Source organism: Lepus europaeus, chromosome 13 (genome assembly GCF_033115175.1).
Source record: "Lepus europaeus isolate LE1 chromosome 13, mLepTim1.pri, whole genome shotgun sequence".
NCBI classification, from domain to species: Eukaryota; Metazoa; Chordata; class Mammalia; order Lagomorpha; family Leporidae; genus Lepus; species Lepus europaeus.
In genome coordinates, this window is record NC_084839.1 from 80133270 (window position 1) to 80152724 (window position 19455).

Consider the following 19455-nt stretch of genomic DNA (forward strand, 5'->3'; position numbering starts at 1 on the left):
AAATACAAGCATTTTTTATGCTAAGGAAATACATTCTCCTGCTTCCACACCTGTGTCTGCAGTGCCAGAAATAGCAATGCCCACCTTAAGGCAGGACTCTCCTCACCCTGGTCCTGTTCCCATCATACAGTCCCACAGTGAAGAATCTGTACAAGAACCTTTTAAGTCCCAGAGCTGATGACAGAATACCTGTGACTGCACCTGTTTCATCTCAGGAGCTCAAGTGCCTACCACCGCAGAGTCCGGCAAAGCATGGATGGGTTCCCAACCTACCGTAACCTGCTCCTCCATCACTGAACACTCTGACCTGAATCCCAGTCCAGTGCTCCTCAATGCAGCTGGAAGACAACTTGAAAGATAGCTCATAAAGTTATACAAGGTCCAAGTTGGCCAGGTCATAAAGGATCATTTGTGCTAAAAATCTTCATTTTATAAAGCCTAAAACTGAAACCCACACAGGACCATCTGCCTGATGTCTTTAGAGGCAGTCTGGTCTGGGTCACAGGTGTCTTGACTCTCAGCATCTTGTCTCTTTGTACCAGGAGGCAATTCTTAAATAACTTTTTTATTCTGTGTCTCTAATCAGGCCATTCTACCAACTTCGTGGTGACTGTCCTCTTACCCTCCAAGCGGCCCAAAGACTACTGGATCGCCAAGGGATCAGCTCTGCTCTGCCAGCTGAACGAGTGAAAACGGGCCACCTCAGTCCAGAGATCTTTCCTGCTGTGGAAAAAGACAATAATTTATTATGCAAGCAAAACATGTTACGTCTGATTTAACCTATGTGTTAGTTAAGTGTGACACTTATTTCTCTTATGACCTAAAATAAAATGTTTGAGTTCTTCCTGTTGAAAGCAGTGGGCTCAGCATGCACTCATTAAATCTGTTTTCCCTACATTAGGTAAGAGGCCGCTTCCCATCAAAACCTGCTGGGCCCCTGGGAAGGGCCCAGGACTCAGCATCCCTCACCCATACAGCCGTTCTTCTTCACACTCATAAAAAATGGTCCTGTGTACACTTGAGTAGCATGGCCATGGATGCCCCCAGTTTTAGACCAGATTAAAGGGCTCAAAGCCCAGTGTGTGGAAGGCTGATGCAGTGACCACACTCACAGGGCAAGCGTGTAGACTAATGAGATCTTGATCCTCGGTGCCAGTTCCCCACTCTATGGAGCTACACCACCATCCTTGGAAGAGCCTGAGCTTTCTTGAACGTGCAGTCAGTCTTGTTCAAGTACAAAGGAATGTTGCCTTTTGACTTTAGGATCAACCTGTGTGGCTAAGTCCCAATGAGGTGCATTTGGGTCCCTGCCCCCTTGAAAGCAGAGGTTGCTGGTCCAGTGCTAAAATGGACCAGCCTCTGTGGCAAACCATTTTGTGTCAGCCCTGCCAACAACAATGTTCGTCTCCTTGGCCATAACATGACCCAAGGAACTCTGGGAACACTGTGATGTGAGCCTCTGCAGAAAGCTCCACCACTCCCTTACAAGGAGCTGAAGGAAGAGGGTCAGCCCCAGTGACCCTTCCCTCTGAGTTCCTCTCTGCCTTTACCCCAAACCCTTCACGGTTAAGAACAGACCCACACAGAAATGCAGGGAGCACCACTTCTGCCAGAGTTCAACGCAGAAATCAGGAACTACTACTGTTGGTGAATCGAGCAGGACTGACTCCAGCCGCAGAGCCAGGGATGGGTGACAGGCACCACTGCGGCTATCACCCAGGACACCGTGCCAATCCCACAACCTCTCCACACCCAAGAAACAGGTGACTGGAGAGTGGGTTGCAGGGCCTGGCTGCTGTGCAAACTTGTATCTGCTGGAGCCTACACGTGGCTATGCAGACCCTCTGCCCATGTGTGCCTTCAGACCTCACTGAGTGTACCACATTAGGATGATCTAAATCATGGCAGCAAGGCAACCTCCTCCCCTGCAGTACAGGGGACCCAGACTGGAACAAAGGTGGCAGACACAGACCCTGGGTGCCATCACACCTGTCTTTCAATAAGGCCACAGATCTCTTGTAGGCCCTGGAGATGACAAAATAAACCTACCAGAAAGCCTCAGAAAAAGAAGAGAAACAAACCTAAACCAGACTAAGAACACACACAGTGACTACTTATCAGCCCTACCCAAGTCCTGGACAGAATGGGGTTTTATAAGCTACTCAGAAGCCCAGGAGGACCAGAAGAGACCCTGATCTGAAAGCACAGGGTTTGGGTGGGGGAGGGAGTAAGCTAAGCAGGGCCAGAGGTCCCGTTTTGGACACAACCAGGACGCTTAGTCCTCATAACATTTTATCTGGAAAGGATATCACCAACATATATATAAATAAGACGGGAGGAAGCAGAGCTTGAAAACCACTTTCTTACCCAGCACCTGTGACGACCCTATCTCCCCCATCTCCAGCACATCCACGAGACACATACTGCACACAGGAAAGCACCTGTCAGCACAGGGAGCTCCTATTCACCAGACCTGGAACAGAGGGGTGCCCAGTGCAATTCCATGGCCTACAGGCTCCCATAAACCTGGAAAACAGCAGCAGAGAAGAGGGTCAAATCACAAAGCCAGCGCCTGAAAGGATCTAGAGTCATAGCTGAGCAGTGTAGGGACCAGGAGAGAAGGAGTCGTATAGCATTGACAGGCAGTGAACAAGAGTCATTTGCCTCATATAGACACATGAGAAAAACTCCACCAAGAAAGGTATTTACTTATGGTCACACAACTCATTTACAATTTATTATTTTTACACAATTCATTATGTTACAAAACTGTACACTTCCCCCCAACCTTGCTATGCTAAGCCAAAGTCATCCCTTGCAAAGAGAAGAGCCAACACTGGGTTTCTTCTTCAGAAGTCTCTCCTCCTGGGTTGTGCCTATCAAGGCCAGACCAGAGTGTGGAGTAGAGAAGTGGCCATCCTTCAGTCTGAACGGTCAGGTCTTGGCCTGGCTCCTCAGTCATTCATCACAGCAAGTGTGTCTCTGCTTGGAAAACTAGCACCAATACCCAGAACGCAGAAGTCCAGAGGGACAGGCAGGCGCTGCTGGCCACCATTTGACTGTGGTGGGAATGCCCGTGGTGAGGGAGCTGCAGCTCAGTGGAGATGTGCCTGTCCAGGACAGGGACCTGGAACTGCGGGACTGCAGCACTAGGAGATAAAGAGAAAGACAGAGGTTCAGGACATAGCACAGACCACTGCACTGTCCAAGGTTTCCAAATGTCCACACAGCTTCTTTCCCTCTCCCCTCTGAAGGCAGAAATGGGTAGTGGTGTATAATTAGGCCTTCTGTATCTCTGGCCCTCTTTGATGCCCTTAGTCACTGCTCCCAGAACCAAATGGTAGAAGACAGTAAGACAGCATATTGGTCATGGCCATTTGGTTCACAGTTCCTTGTTACGAAAGTCTTGGTATAAAAGGCCCATCTCACTAATCCTTAGCCTGAGGACAATCATAGGCAGGGAGCTTCCTTCCTAGACACCACAGCAGCACAGCCAGGTCATGAGGATTCCTACCTGGGTCTCTGCCTCTCTCACTGTCCCTAATTCAGGCGATCCAAGTCAAAACAGTGCAAGCAGAGAGGCCCACGACCACAGGTTCATCTGGCCCTTTCAGCTCAGCCAAAGTGTAATGAAATGGCCCAAGCTGAAGAAGTACTAAACTTCTTGCTCCATCAATGAAAGATGGTTGAGGGACCACACTGGGAAGTGAACACCAACAGTATCTACCCCTGCTCTCCAGGTCCCATTAGCCTGCCGGGTTCTTTTCATTTAAAAATGTAGCCTGAGGTCCAGTGTTGTGGCGTAGTAGGTAAAGCCGCCACCTATGACGCCAGCATCCAACATGGATGCCAGCTGGACTCCCGGGTGCTCCACTTCCAATCCAGCTCCCTGCTAATGCAAGGATAGTAGTGGAAGATGGCCCAAGTGCTTGGGGCCCTATGCCCATGTGGGAGACTTGGATGAAGCTCCTGGCTCTTTGCTTTGGCCTGGCCCAGCCCCAGCCACTGTGGTCATTTGGGGAGTGAACCAGTGGATGGAGGATCTCTCTGTAACTCTTTACAATAAATAAATCTTTTAAATGTAAATATAAATATAAATATAAATATAAATATAAATATAAATATAAATACAGCCAGAGGCCAGCATTGTGGTACAGTGGGCTAAGCTGCCCATACCATCCCATACCAGAGCATTAGTTTCAGCTCAGGCTGCTCCACTTCCAATCCAGCTCCTCACTAATAAGCCTGGGAAAGCAGCGGAAGATGACCCAAATGCTTAGGCACCATCTCCCATATGGGAGACCTAAATGGATTTCCTGGCTTCTGGCTTCAGCCTGACCCATCCCTGGCCATTGCAGCCATTTGGAGAGCGAACCAGAAGATGGAAGATTGTGTGTGTCTGCCTGTCACCCTACCTTTCAAATAAATAAATCTTTTAAAAGGCAAAATAATAAAAATGCAGCCACCTGCTTTAGACCTTTCAATGGCTCCCCACCTCCCCCAGGCATGAGAGGTTGTCACAGTCACTGCCCCCAGGTTTATCTCCCAGCCCCACTGCTCCCTCGCCTCCCAGGCTCCAGACAGAATCACTTTATCTTGGTTTGGATCCCTGCATACAACAATCCAAGTTCCTCTTTGGCCTCTGCTCTGTCAAAAGGATGCTCCTTAAGGAGGCTTTTCTTTGACCCCCACACCACACACACACACGCACACACACACACACGCACGCACACACACTCCTACAGCACCCTATACTTTGCTAGCAGATTACCTGAACCTGGCTTCCTCAGCAGGCCCTGAGCTCCCAGAAGGCAGAGCTAATGTCTGTCTGGCTCATCTCACAGACACAGCACCCAGTACAACAGCAGGCATACAGAAGGAACTCAGTAAATTAGGATGGATCCTGGATCCCAGCCTCCCTGGTGTAGTTCTTCCAGCGTCCCTTGGGCCGTGCAGACGCAGCCTCTCCTGTCCTCCTCTGACCCACCCCGGAGCCATCTCAGGGAGTGTACCTGCTGGGGTCACCGCCCCCAGTACCACGTGAGGGTTAAACACATCCATTCCTACAGAGCTGCCCCCAGATCTGTGGTGGAGAAAGGGCTGGAAAATCACGTCCTTTGTGATCTTTATACTGGTCTCGTTCTATTTTTAACAGACCCACCCATGCCCTCAACATTTGTTCTTCACAAGCAAAAACATGTCACCCTTGTGCTGGCCATGTCACCCTTGTCCTGGCCATGTCACCCTAGTCCTTAAATCCGGATTCACCCATCCATCATGGTGGACAGCTCGACAAGGAGGCGCCCAGCCCTACCAGGGTTGGACTCGTCCACACCGCCACCCTAAGGTCGGATGGCTGCCTAGCTCAGCCCGCCCGCCTCACCTCTCCTCCAGGCGGACCCACAGGTCGCTAAATTGCCGCAGTCGCTGCTGCTTCCGCTGGGGCCGCTTCCGCTTCTTCCGGAACTTCCGCTCCGCCTCGCCCGGAAGTTCCATACTTCCGGCTGGGGACATGTGGGATGGGAGCGACGCGTGTCCTGCCAACCCAGCTTCTGGCGCCAGGGCTTCTGGAGCGGGCACTTCAGGAGCAACGGTGGCAGACGGGGCCGGCTGAGACAAGGGCCTTGTACTCTTCTCTCTGTACCCGGGGTGGAAAGCGGAGCTATGTGGAGGGTCACGTGGCATGGCGCCCTCCCTGGCTCTGACAGCTCTGGACCTCACAACAAGTGGATAATCTGAAAGTTCACGCAGGCCAGGGGGGGCGGGAGTTACTGGTTCTAGAAGCCACCCAGAAGTGATTGCTTTTGACACCTTTGTTTCTCCCTCACACATCATCTCACTGTACTCCCAAATCCCCTAGCCCTGGGAAGAAAAAAAAATCGTAAGGTTTTGAAAATGTATAACTGTCATTTGCTTAAAAACGACTGAAGTACTCCTTATCGCTGTCAGTCTTTCCTGCACCCTCCTGAGGGCTCCAACCAGAAAGAGGCTCTCTGACTCTTGGCAGCTACCCAGTGCCCAGGTGGAGTGTTCACAGGATCAGTTGCCAACCACCTCACTCCAGACCTGGCGTTAAACCATCTTCTCTAAAGAGGACATACGTTTTCACAGCTGATGGGGGGAACTCAAATTGCTTCTAGTTTCCTCTACAGTCCCCAAACACCTCTCCCAGCGAAGGAATGAGCATTAGAAGGACCAAATTTCTTACTTCAATAAAAGTTTGAAGGTTTGGGGCAGCAGGAGGAGGGAACCGTAAGAGGAGAATTGTAGCCCCTAGATGTAGGCAGTGAGAGACCCATCTGCCCGAGGAAGGGGAACATTACAATTATGTGCCATATTTGGGGTTTCCCCTATGATGCAGGTGCAGCAGCCCAGCACGTGTAAGAACTCAGTTGCTCTGATCCAGCCTTCATGAGCCACCTACCCACCTGCAGCAGACCTCAGTTCCAACAACCCAATAGAACCTGAGGGTCTGCTTCGTATTAATGGCCCTGTGTGAGGGAGACAGGGAGGAGGTATAAAAGAAGTGAAAGATCTAGTTTGAGAAAAAGGTCAAATGAAGAAATTCCCCAAATGGAAATGGGGAGGAAGCCCCTACCCTGAACTTGATACTGGGGACCCCAGAAATATAATGTCATGTTGCCGTTGAATTCTCCACAATGTTGCAGTGGGTTGTTTCTGAGAGGAGCAGCATGGTGGGGGCAAGAGGCGCGGAGTCAACACACAGACCCCGGGAGTCGGGTGAAAGCAGGCTTGAGGCGAGCAGCCCGCAGACTCGTTTATTTCAGTTGGTACAACAGCTTATATAGCCAAGACCAGCCAATCTGGTCAAGGGGCGGTCTATGCCCCAACCAATCACAGCCTGTTGCCAGGCAGTTTCAAAGCCATCCAATCACAGCCTGTTGCCAGGCAGTTTCCAAAGCCAGGTGGGTTTCAAAGCCATTCCTGACTAACTGAAGCTCGCTTGCCAGTGGCCACCTTCGCATGGCCTTCTCATTCCACTACATTTTTGCTTACAAAGGCAAAAAAATAATCATATACCCTCAGACCCACAGCTTGCTTTGACTGAGGTCCTTTTCACTATCAATTTTCTTACTTTTGATTCCCAAGGGATCAGCCCAGCTTATAAACACTGGGGATCCTTTCCATCCCAGACCCCAGCCCCTATGGTTAGGTGGAAAGACCCCCTGACAGGAGAATGGAAAGGACCACACCCTCTGCTAACCAAAGGTCGAGGATATGCTTGTGTCTTTCCAGAGAATGCGGAACAGCCCATTTGGGTACCAGCCAGAAACATCAAGCCTGCAACTGACAGCCAACCAGAACCAGCTGAACAAGACCGAGAACTCCGCCTTGTTAGCAGACGCACCTGTCCTATCATCCTACCCTGAGAAACTGCCTAAAGCCATATCTGTTACTGTTGTATACCCCACTAGCTCTGGTCAGCCACTCAAATGGCCCACAGCCTGTGTGTGGTCATGCCATTCCTGATAACCGTTATTCCTCATTCCTACCCCTATCTGAGCAAGCAATCCTGTGGTCTCTCGATTTGAGCGCTGGTTAGTAAATGACGGGTAAGATCCCCTGGGGGACAACCTAAGACAGGCACAGCTGTGTACGGAGCCCACATGGAAACGGGGTCAACAATGGTATGGCCAAGAATCATGCCTCCCGTTGCTCAAAAATAAACGAAAAGGGGGAAATGTAGTGGAATGAGAAGGCCATGCGAAGGTGGCCACTGGCAAGCGAGCTTCAGTTAGTCAGGAATGGCTTTGAAACCCACCTGGCTTTGGAAACTGCCTGGCAACAGGCTGTGATTGGATGGCTTTGAAACTGCCTGGCAACAGGCTGTGATTGGTTGGGGCATAGACCGCCCCTTGACCAGATTGGCTGGTCTTGGCTATATAAGCTGTTGTACCAACTGAAATAAACGAGTCTGCGGGCTGCTCGCCTCAAGCCTGCTTTCACCCGACTCCCGGGGTCTGTGTGTTGACTCCGCGCCTCTTGCCCCCACCATGCTGCTCCTCTCAGAAACAACCCACTGCAACATTGTGGAGAAATCAATGGCAACAATGTCATATCTAGAAGTTTCTTGGACAACAGGACCTATTATAATCATTTCTGTCTCCACTTAGATGAATCTTATCATGTGTCAACAAAGAAACTGGGGCCTTGGGAGGAAATGTGCCCCACTGCAGGCTCTCCAAGATTTTGCTGGCTTCCTAGAGAATTCAGAAGCAAATGGTTAGGGAGCTTGCATGCCTGGACTCTCCACCCATGACACAGACTTTATCTGTGTTCCCTTGGCCTCCACATGACCCACACAAGCCCTGGTACACAGCAGGTACTCAAGAAAAGTCGATTGCTTTGACTGAGCAAGGAACATGATCTCAAATTCACTAGGGCTGTGCTCTGTGGCCCTCAGAGCAGAACAAATGACAGCTTTGTTTCTGTTCAACTCACAACAGACAGAAGTCCACAACCTAGCTGCTCCAGGGGTCAAACCAGGGCTTGAGGACCCAGTTAAGAGTGCTGTTTGGGTGGGTAGAGGAGCTCACGAAGGAAATAACTTTCCTTTTCCTTTTCCTGTTTTTTCAGCTCCTTTTTCCAAGATAAAAGATCCCAGGGAATCACAGCATCCACTTTACAACTGAGAAAACTGAGGACCAGAAAAATAAATTGACGTGCCCAAGGCCCCAACAAGGATTCAGTGCCATTTTAAAATATCGTTCATTGTCAAGCTATTTTTTCAGATTATAAAGCTAAGCCAGTCCCACAATAGGAAACATGGAGAGTATGGATAAAGGTTCCTGTCAGCTCTGGAAAGAGAGCCTACACACAAACACATGGGCTCGGACACAGGCTCAAAGGTCCCAAGAGCAGCAGGAGTCAGTGCTCCTGCACCAGGAAGTTCCAGCTGCTCAGTACACCGCATTCACCCCGCTGCATCTGGCTGGCCTGAGCACCCCATCATGGGCTCAAGTCCCAGGTTACCACATTTTAATCCACCAGCGTTCTCATAGTGGAGCTAAACCTCTAATTACCCATGAAGGCTTAGCCACCATTGTACTGATAGCCTGCTTATCCCCTGCCTGTATTCCATAGTCTTTTTTACTCCATGGAAATTTCCAAGAAACACACACCCTGGTTGACATGGCTTATCTCAGGACATATACCAACAGAAGGACATGTGGTGCCCAAGAAAGAACCCTCAGGGAGCTTGGAGCTTTGGTGAGATAATTAACCTTTCACGGCCTCTGCTGTTTCTGTAAAACTGACCCATCTCGGTAGTAACGACTGTAATAGCCTGTGCACCAAGCTGCACCCAGTGTTGAGCACACAGTAGATAAAACTTCATGTGTGACCCCTCTCTTTCCCAGGCCTTCAACCTTTGGATAAATGAAGTTTTATAACACCAAAAGCAAGACTGGGGGCAGGCGCCGGTGCAGTAGGTTAATCCTCTGCCTACGGTGCTGGCATCCAATACGGGTGCCGGTTCTAGTCCTGGCTGCCTCTCTTCCAATCCAACTCTCTGCTACGGCCTAGGAAAGCAGTAGAAGATGGGGCCCAGTAGAAGTCCTTGGGGCCCTTGCACCTGCATGGGAGACTGGAAAGAAGCTCCTGGCTTCAGATCGGCACAGCTCTAGTCATTGCAGCCAACTGGGGAGTGAACCAATGGAAGGAAGACCTCTCTCTCTGTCTCTCCCTCTCACTGTCTGTAACTCTACCTGTCAAATAAATAAATAAAATCTTTAAAAAAAAAAAAAGCAGGACTGATCAGACCTCAGGTTACCCCACTGTGCAAGTTCCTCTGGGAACATTTGTCTGATCCTCACTAATGTATGTGTTGGGCAGAATAATGGCCCTCAAAGGTGTCCATGCCCTAGTCCTCATAAACTAAATATGTTCCTTACTTGGTAAAAGGGACTTTTCAGGGGCTAGCCTCATGGCGCAGTGGGTTAAGCTGTCATCTGCAACACCAGCATCTCATATAGGAGCACTGATGTGAGTCACAGCTGTTCCACTTTTGATATCCAGCTCCTTGCTAATGTGCCTGGAAAAGCAATAGAAGATGGCCAAGATACTTGGGCTCTGCATCCCATGCTGGAGACCTGGATGGAGTTCCCGTCTTCTGGCTTCAGCCTGGCGCAGCTCCAGCTGTTGAAGCCATTTGAGGGAGGAGTGAACCAGCAGATGGAAGATATCTCCGTCACTCTCTTTGTAACTCTTTCAAATAAATAAATTTAAAAAAAAAAAGTATGAGGAAATCGAGGAAACAGTCCTCTAGACCTACCACAAAAGAATACAGCTCTGCCGACACCTTGACTTTAGTCAATCAGACAGCCCTCTGATCTACCTAGCTGTAAAACCAATCTGTTAGGTTAAGCCACTGAGTTTGTGAACATGTTAAGACAGCGATAGAACACTAACACGGTCCCATGAGCCCAGGAGGTGGGAGGAATCAGCTAAGCCCTCTGCCAGTCAGCCTGATGGGAACCTTACCCTTCCTCTCCTCTGCCCACCACACGGCAACCCCACAGCCATCTCCTGTTTCCAGGCTGCTGGCGGGTAGAAGGCAGCGGCTATCAGGTTCCCTCCCCGCACCCCAACATACACAGCCAGCTCTGTGTTCCTTTTTCTTTTTTTTTTTTTTTTTATTAGGCAGAGTTAGGGAGTGAGAGAGACAGAGAGAAAGGTCTTCCTTCCATTGGTTCACTCCCCAAATGGCCGCTACAGCCGGCGCTGCGCCGATCTGAAGCCAGGCCCTTTCTCCTGGTCTCCCATGTGGGTGCAGGGCCCAAGCACTTGGGCCATCCTCCACTGCACTCCTATGCCACAGCAGAGAGTTGGACTGGAAGAGGAGCAACCGGGACTAGAACCCGGCGCCCATATGGGATACCAGCGCCGTAGGTGGAGGATTAACCAAATGAGCCATGCACCGGCCCCTAGCTCTGTGTTCCTAATCCTGGACACCAGTGAGCCACTCACTTGCCCCAACACCACACCAGGCTAACCTGATTCAAGTTGCATACAATCAGAGTGACTCCCTCAGAGACCGTCACATGGCTGCGGAGGAGCAGCAGCAAACACCTGCCTCCTCCCTGCCCTGGCCCTCAGCAGCCCCTTCACCATGGCCAGCTCCCCTGCTCCCACGCCCCTGATCCCATCCCTTCTCCCTGCATAAGAACGCCTTCGGAGAGCGCATTTCCCTCTTGGCTTCACCTAGGCCCACTGGAGGCAGGTTCCCCCGATATCCTCCCTGCAGAATAAATCAATGTGCCTGGGCAGTCCCTGCAGGGATATTATGTACACATCCACCAGCCTGACCCCACTGTGTGCCAGGTACCCGGTGCATTCGTCTGGGTGCTGTCGCTATGACAAAACACAGGAAGCTGAGAAACGTACAAACAAGAGAGGCTCATTTGGGACACAGTTCACAGTTGCAGAGGCTTACGAGCCTGGCATCCATATCGGCTTGGGTCTGATGAGGGCCTCCTGGCAGATGGCCTCCCATGGTAGGAGCTGGCATAGCAGAGATTTCACAGACAGGAAGCCAGCGAGGCTCTGGAGCCAGGCTTGCTCCCTTTCTAACTTACTATTGCGGGAATTCGCAGGAATCCCGCTAGACCTACATCAGTCTCTTCCCAGGGGGTGGGATAACCATTCCTGGGGATCCAATTTTGAGAAATTAGATCCTTGCCCTGAGTCCCCACAAGAAAGAGAGGGCTCATCCTCAAGGCCACACAGAACTGCTGACCAGACGCCTTGGGCTCATGCACAGCGTTAACCCAGACCACAGCAGTGGAGGGCAACGTCCCACCTGCCACCGAGCAGCCCTGTCCTGGATCAAAGAACCAGGCTGGGAGGTCATGAGTGATGGAAGGAGACAGCATAAAGACAAAGAGACTGGAAAGAAAGAAAGGGTTTGGAGGGGGAGGGATTCGAGCCACGTGCCAGCTCTGGCTGCTGTGCGACTTTTCACAGTCCTCCATCAGGGAAGGAGAGATGCGCACCTCACAGGCTGCTTCTGAGAATTCCCGAGAGACCCCGTGAAGCTGATGAGCCAGCAGTAAGGGCTCCTTCCTCCCCAGGCAGAGGGAGCAGCCCTGTCTGATGAGCGTGCTGCTTGCTAGCCCTCACTTGGCATCAGAATCTCACGGAGCGCTTTGAGGAAACGCCGATTCCCAGCCTGCATTCCCCCGGGGCAGGTGTTGGCGTTACAGGAAGGATTAGGGAGCCTTGGAACAACCAACAACACACACAGCAGACACACAGACACCACCACACACATACACACCCACAACATACACAACGAACCACATGCACCAGACATTCATACATATCACATACACACAATGCATATAATGTACTATGCACACACGCCACACACATAGATGTGTCATACACACCTAAACCACACACCAGATATATACACTACGTACACATAACGCACATGTACCAGGTACATGCCCCATTTATACACCACACTGTGTGAACGCAATGTATAGGTATCATACATACATGCCCCTTGCATCACAGACAGATACATCACACTGTGCACAACACATGCAACATGTATGTAGCAGACACACACAACAAAAACCACACCCCCACACGCCAGGCAGGTCCTCTCCAGCATCCCAGGAACAGTATGTCAGGTACCAGCCCAATCAGCCTGGGGCTGAAGACTGGGCAGGTCCTGCTGCCCAGCCCACCCACCTCTCTGGCAGCTCCCAGTCGGGGAGGACAGACCCACAGTCCCGCTGAATTGAGCAGAGACCCCAAAGGGCAGGGCCCTCCTGCCAGACTTCAAGGAGACCAGAGGGAGAGAGGCAGAGAGACCAGGGCAGGCTGCAGAGCTGGTCCACAGAGCGCAGGAGTTCCCAGGCAGGGGAGGAAGACACAGGGAACTGGCATCCGCACAGGAGAGGAGTGGCAAGGACAGCGTGTTCTCTGAAGCCAGCAGCAGATCTACACCGAGGAGAGAGTGGGTGCCAGGACTCAGTGTGAAGGTACCAGACTCTGGAAGAGGACAGTAGGAAGCTGCAGGAGGCTTGAGCATGGGGTACTTGAAAGATTGGTGCTGGGGCTAGTGCTATGGCACAGTGGGTTAAAACCCCGGGCCTACAGGGCCAGTATCCCACATGGGCACTTGTTCGAGTCCTGGCTGCTCTATTTCTGATCCAGCTCTCTGCTATGGCCTGGGAAAGCAGTGGAAGATGGCCCAAGTCCTTGGGCTCCTGCACCAGCATGGAAGACCCAGAAGAAGCTCCTGGCTCCCGGCTTCAGATTAGCACAGCTCTGGCCGTTGCAGTCATTTGGGGAGTGAACCAGCAGATGGAAGACCTTTCTCTCTATATATATAACTCTTCCAAATAAATAAAAAAAAATCTTAGAAAGAGAGAGAGAGAGAGAGAGAAACAAAGAAAGAAAAAGAAATATTGGTCCAACAGGAGGCTGATGAACGGGGAGTGGGGAGAAAGGCCTGAAATGGGCACCAGCCCCAGGATAGGGCCATACACACCCCAAAGGAGCTTTATGGGGAAGCCATGCACCTGTTTATGGTGGGAAATGAGTCTCAGGCCAGGGGTTCTGTAAACTAGAAATGACTGTGTGAGGAGCTGCTGTTACTGACACACAGGATACAGGGGGAGCCAGGGAGGAGGGGGTAAGATGAGCCCAGGATGTACCCAGGACTTCCCCGGGAGACAGAATCCAGGAGAATCCTGGGTTCTGCCAGACGGGGGCCTCTGGAGGGAGAGAAGCTGGCTGAGACAACATGAGGAGGAGGTGAGCCTTCCACCGAGGCACTCAGAGATGAGTAGTGGGCAGGCAGGCGAGCAAGACCACCAGAGCCGGGCCCTGCCTCTGGTGGCAGAGGCATTTGCCACCTGGAGCTGAGGGCTCTGCCAGGAGGGGGCGCTGGTGAGCTCAAGTCTGGAAGGAGTAGCGGTGAGAGGAACAGAGGGGATGTTTAGGGCTGAATTACATCCTACCCCAAATTCATATGAAGTCCCAATCGCCTGTACCTCAGAACGTGGCCGGTAGGATGAGCTCTAATCCAATACAACCGGCATCCTGCTGAGAAGAGGCCTTGGCGGTACAACTGCACAGAGGGACAGCCCTGACAGGTAGCAAGGTGGCAACCTGCAAGCCTCGCGGAGGGGCCTCAGGAGACCCTGACCGCGGACACCAGCCGCCAGAGGCCTAAGGAAAGAGCCCCCGATGGAGCCCCAGGCTGCAGTATTTGTTTACGGCAGGGAAGGACCCCCTGTGCCCACCGGGACTGGACCTAGGGGAGAAAACTAGAAGGGAGGCCAGCGTGGAGCCTGCCGCATGGAGTTCTTTACAGAAGGGCCCATGGGGACGCTGAGTGCTTACACAGAAAAATGAAAAGCAGATAGACTTGGGGGGAGGAAAGTGTGCAGAGACAGACCCGCTCCTGTCCCCCAAAAGGCTCAGAAAGGCAATCCCTGCACCGCCAGGCCCACTGCCCTTTCCACTACCGTGATGACCTGAGGCTACCATCCTGCTTTCCACAACACTTAAGTCAGCGGCCGGCGCTGTGGCACAGCAGGCAAAGCTGCCGCCTGCAGTGCTGGCATCCCATACGGGTACGAGTTGGAGTTCAGCTGCTCCACTTCTGATCCGGCCCCCTGCTAAAATGTGCCTGGGAAAGCAGCAGAAGATGGCCCAAGTATTTGGGCTCCTGCACCCACTGGGGAGACTGGGAAGAAGCTCCTGGCTTTGGGTCAGCCCAGCTCTGGCTGCTATGGCCAACTGGGGAGTGAACCAGTGTATGGAAGATCTCTCTCTTTCTGTCTCTCCCTCTCTAACTCTGCCTTTCAAGTAAACAAATCTTTATCATAAAAATTTTAAAAAATTAAAAAAATTTAAAAAAAAACAACCCTAGGTAAAAAGGTGCTGAAGATTAAGACTAATTACTCCTCCTGGGGCCCCCAGGGCACCCTTCACTTCGCCCTCCTCTCCATTTCGAACACTGCCAGACACAAGAGCAGTGTGCCCGCTACAGCCCCGAGTGCCCACCCAGCACCTGTGTCTGCCCCGCCAGCTGGGCAGAGGCTGCGTCTCCACCCTGACCACCACGTCTCCCAGGCTGGGACACAGCCTGCCGGGGGCCCTGGCCCCAGGCATCCCTGAGGGGTCTCAGCTCCCCTAGCCGCCAACCAGACAGAAGCTCAGGAAGGTTACTTGTTGAGGGGTCGTCCAGCGGGGGCGTGTTCTACCTCATAGCCTTCGCGCCGCAAAACATCCAGCACGGTGTTGTTGCCCATGAAATGACCTGCGGCGAGAAAGACCATCAGAAAGACAGGGTTCTCAGGACGGCAGGCGGACCCCAAACCCACCCCCGCAACAAAGAAATGACCCTACCACCCCCTTCCCTTCTGGGCAGCACAGGGCAGGTCCCGAGAGCTGCAGGAACCCACTTCGCAACAGTCCCACAAGGCAGGCCAGGGATAAGTTCCAGAGCCCCGGACACTGAAAATCACAACAGCTAGATACAGTGCCTGGAGTCACACAGCTAAGGGCACAGACTGCACATCAAACCTTGACCTAGTTAGGCTTCCTGGTGCAGGTGACATGTGCAGGATCTTAAAGGATGAGGGTTTTTTGTGGGAGAAATGGAAGCAATGCAAGCAATGCAAAGGTGCTAAGGAACAGGTTGGCCAGTGGAGCTGAAGGAGTGGCCACTACACACTCACCACTTAGTAAAAAAATTAAAGGCAACCTGATCTGAGATCTGCTCTTCTTAGAGGTCTCTGCCCATGGGGGTCTCAGGAGCCACAGTGAGGAACCCACGAGAGCCCATGGCAGCAATGCACCTGCAAGGAAAGCAGAGCCCCATGGCGCTGGCTTCTACCTGGACACTCCCAGGCACCCACGTCATCCTGAGTTGGTAGGGGCACAGAGAGGATGTTCAGCTACCTGGGGGTTAAGACTTCTCTGTCCCACTTGTCCCCCACCCCAACCCTCACTCTGGGTCTTCCCACAAAGGGGGGGAGCAGAAGTCCTCAGACCACATGGAGAAGTTTAGTAAAACCATTTACATCCTGCTTCCACCTCCCCAGTCTAGACCAAACGCTAACTGGAAACAGACACCAGGAGAGGGGGCACAGCCCTGATCTGGGGTCAGGAGGTGGGTGGAGGAGGCTACAGCCACTGACTGGCTAACCAGGAGCTGAAAGTCAGCATGAGCTGATGTAAGATCAACACCTAAACAGGAAAAAAGGAAGGAGATCCAAGATGGCAGAATACAGAGGGAGCTTACTGCTCTAGCCTAAGGGAAGGTAGTTTGTTTTGTTTTGTTTTTAAGATTTATTTATTTATCAGGTAGAGTTACAGAGAGTGAGAGGGAGAGACAGAGAGAAAGGTCTTCCTTCCATTGGTTCACCCCCCAAATGGCCGCTATGGCCAGAGCTACACTGAGCTGGAGCCAGGAGCCAGGTGCTTCTTCCTGGTTTCCTACGCGGGTGCAGGTGCCCAAGCACTTGAGCCAACCTCCACTGTAAGGGAAGGTAGCTTTAAAAAGAGTGGAGAGACTGCAGTCTCAGGGAAGAATTAGGGAGAAAATAGCAGAGGAAACTTCATGCAAACTGGACAGACACTGTAGACCCACACGGAGGTTGTGGATGTGCACAATTCAGGACCCCAGCAGCCGAGAACATCAGCACAAGCTTTGGAGAGGGAGGTGAGGCCAGCCCAAGCCACTGGTGATAAAGCTGTGGGAAGAGCTCTATGGGGGACAGTGTGCCTGCCAAACTAGAGGAACAAAAATGGGGCACCTTTTTTTCTCTCCCTGACTACCTGCACCGGTGTCCTGTAACAAGCTAAGAGAGGGTGGGTGCCTTTTTGGATATACATAACAGCCACTCCGGCTCCTGTCCACACACCCAGCAACCAGCCACACGAAGATGCCCGAGTCTGGCAGGGGAACTGAAAGGGATCTGGGGACTCGTGACTGTGGGAGGGCACAGGGTATGCCTGTGACTTTGAGCAGTCACTGTTGGCAGCTCCACAAGGTCGGGGCTCCCCCTTTCCCTGGTGAGGGTCACTGCTGTGGGATCTGTGCTCACGCCAAGGACTACACAGATCTTTTGTGTGGTTCTTGGGGCAGTGCGGATGAATGTTTTACCCACTGAGGCTAACACCCGGGCACTGGTCTCCTTTGAGGACAGGAGGTGAGAGTGTGACAATGCAAACAGAACAGAAAAAAACTCCCCTCTGATTTAAAAAAAAAAAAAATACACAAGAGATTTACCACACCTAACTTGAGTGTCACCTTGGATATTCCCTTCATCCTGGAGCACTGAACAGAGCTCCCTGGCCACACCTACCACACACCTCAGGGTATTAACTGAAAAAGCAGACACTCCACTAAGCCACAGTAGCATAGTCCAAAGATAAAACCCATCACAGGGAAGAAACAAAACAAAGAAGAAACTGACAGGATTAAGACAGTGGAGTAGGGAGGGAGCTTACTGCTCTAGTCTAAGACAAGATAGTTTTTAAAAAGTGGAGAGAGGGCCCAGTGCTGTGGCATAACTGGTAAAGCCGACGCCTGAAGTGCTGGCATCCCATATGAGTACCAGTTCGAGTCCCGGCTGCTCCTCTTCTAATGCAGCTCTCTGCTATGGCCTAGGAAAGCAGTAGAAGATGGCCCAAGTGCTTGGGCCCCTGCACCTTCTTGGGAGGCCCAGAAGAAGCTCCTGACTCCTGGCTTCAAATTGGCACAGCTCCAGCCATTGCAGCCATTTGGGGAGTGAACCAGCAGATGAAAGACCTCTCTCTCTCTCTCCCCCCTCTCAAATAAATAAACAAATCTTAAAAAAAAAAATGGAGAGAGTGCAGTCTCAGGGAAGAGTTGGGGAGAAAATGGCAGAGGAAACTTCACACAAATCAGAGGGGCACAGTGGATGTATGTGGAGGGTATGGATGCGCACAACTCAGGACCCCAGCAGCTGAGAGCCTCTACACCACCTTGGGAGAGTAAGGCAAGACCAGATGCAGCAGCCCAAGGCACTAGCAATAAAGCTGCAGGAAGATCCTGGAGGGAAACCAGTTTGGAGTCCTGTGGGGGATAGTGTACCTGCCAAACTAGCAGATAAAAATGGTGGAAGCACATTTCTCTCTCCCCGATCACCCCTGCCACAGCATCCTATAACAAGCCTATAGAGAAGGCACCATTTTGAACATACATAACAGCTGCACCAGTTCGTGTCTGTGCCCGGCAACCAGCAAGGCAGAGATGCCAGAGTCTGGCAGGGAGAAATGACAGGGGGCTGGGTGCTTAAGCCTGTGGGAGGCTTGTGTGGTGGGACTGTGAAAACACTGAGTCTGAGTGGGAGGGCTCAGGCTCCGACTGGCATCTAAGCACTGCTCTCCTATGAGGAAAGGAGGTGAGCTGAGTCTACACCATCAGAGCTGAACCAAATCTCCCCTCCAATAAAAAAAAAAAAAAAGGAGGAGACTTATCATGCCCAACCTGAGTGTCACCTTAGATACTCCCTTCACCCTGGAGCACTAAACATAGCTCCCTGGCCACACTCACCATATGCCTCTAGGTATTCACTGAAAAAACAGATACTCCACTAATCCACAGAGGCAAAGTCCAAGATAAAAGCCACCACAGTGAAAAAAAAAAAAAAAAAAAAGGACATTTACAGAAATGCCAAATAATAAACACACAAATTCAAGACATCATAAGGATGACAACATGATGCCCCCAAAATAACACTTCAATACTAGACTGTAAAGATGAAGATATTCAAGAAATGCCAGAAATGGAATTCAAAAAATTGATCATAGGATTACTTAGAAGTAATCAGAAGCAAATGCATGAACTAAGGAAATCCATACATGACATGAAAGATTTTTCCTACAAAATTGTGATCTTAAAATCGAAATGAAATCTTAGAAATGAAGAATTCAAGGGGCCAGTGCCATGGCTCACTTGGTTAATCCTCCGCCTGCGGTGCCGGCATCCCATATGGGCGCCGGGTTCAAGTCCAGGCTGCTCCTCTTCCAGTCCAAACCTCTGCTGTGGCCCGGGAGGGCAGTGGAGGATAGCCCAAGTGCTTGGGCCCCTGCACCCGCATGGGAGACCAAGAAAAAGCACCTGGTTCCTGGCTTCAGATCAGTGCAGCACCAGCCATAGCAGCATTTGGGGAGTGAACCAAAGGAAGGAAGACCTTTCTCTCTGTTTCTCTCTCTCTCTGTCTATAACTCTACCTGTCAAATTAAAAAAACAAAAACAAAAAAACAACAAACAAACAAAGAAATGAAGAATTCAACAGAACAAAAATTCAATGGAAAGCCTTAACAACACATTTAGTGAAGCAGAAGAAAGAATATGTGATTTAGAAGACAAATCTCTAGAAATTTTACAGTCAGACCAAAAACAAGAAATTAGTAAACTAAAAAACAGTGTTGGAG

The 19455-nt window shown here is 51.2% G+C and overlaps 2 protein-coding genes across 2 annotated transcripts in view; one reads left to right on the forward strand and one right to left on the reverse strand.

Annotated features, from left to right (window-relative positions):
* The window catches only part of DNAH6 (dynein axonemal heavy chain 6), a 287841-nt gene extending 287061 nt beyond the window's left edge, over positions 1-780 (forward strand). The window contains exon 76 of the mRNA XM_062208725.1: positions 587-780. Coding sequence (XP_062064709.1) covers positions 587-690 — 104 coding nt within the window. The 3' untranslated portion in view covers positions 691-780. The remainder of the gene's footprint in view (positions 1-586) is intronic.
* A 1949-nt stretch (positions 781-2729) lies between these two features.
* TRABD2A (TraB domain containing 2A) overlaps positions 2730-19455 on the reverse strand; it is an 84634-nt gene continuing 67908 nt past the window's right edge. The window contains exons 5-7 of the mRNA XM_062208726.1: positions 15214-15304; positions 5384-5638; positions 2730-3149 (exon numbers count right to left, since the gene is read on the reverse strand). Coding sequence (XP_062064710.1) covers positions 2966-3149; positions 5384-5638; positions 15214-15304 — 530 coding nt within the window. The 3' untranslated portion in view covers positions 2730-2965. The remainder of the gene's footprint in view (positions 3150-5383; positions 5639-15213; positions 15305-19455) is intronic.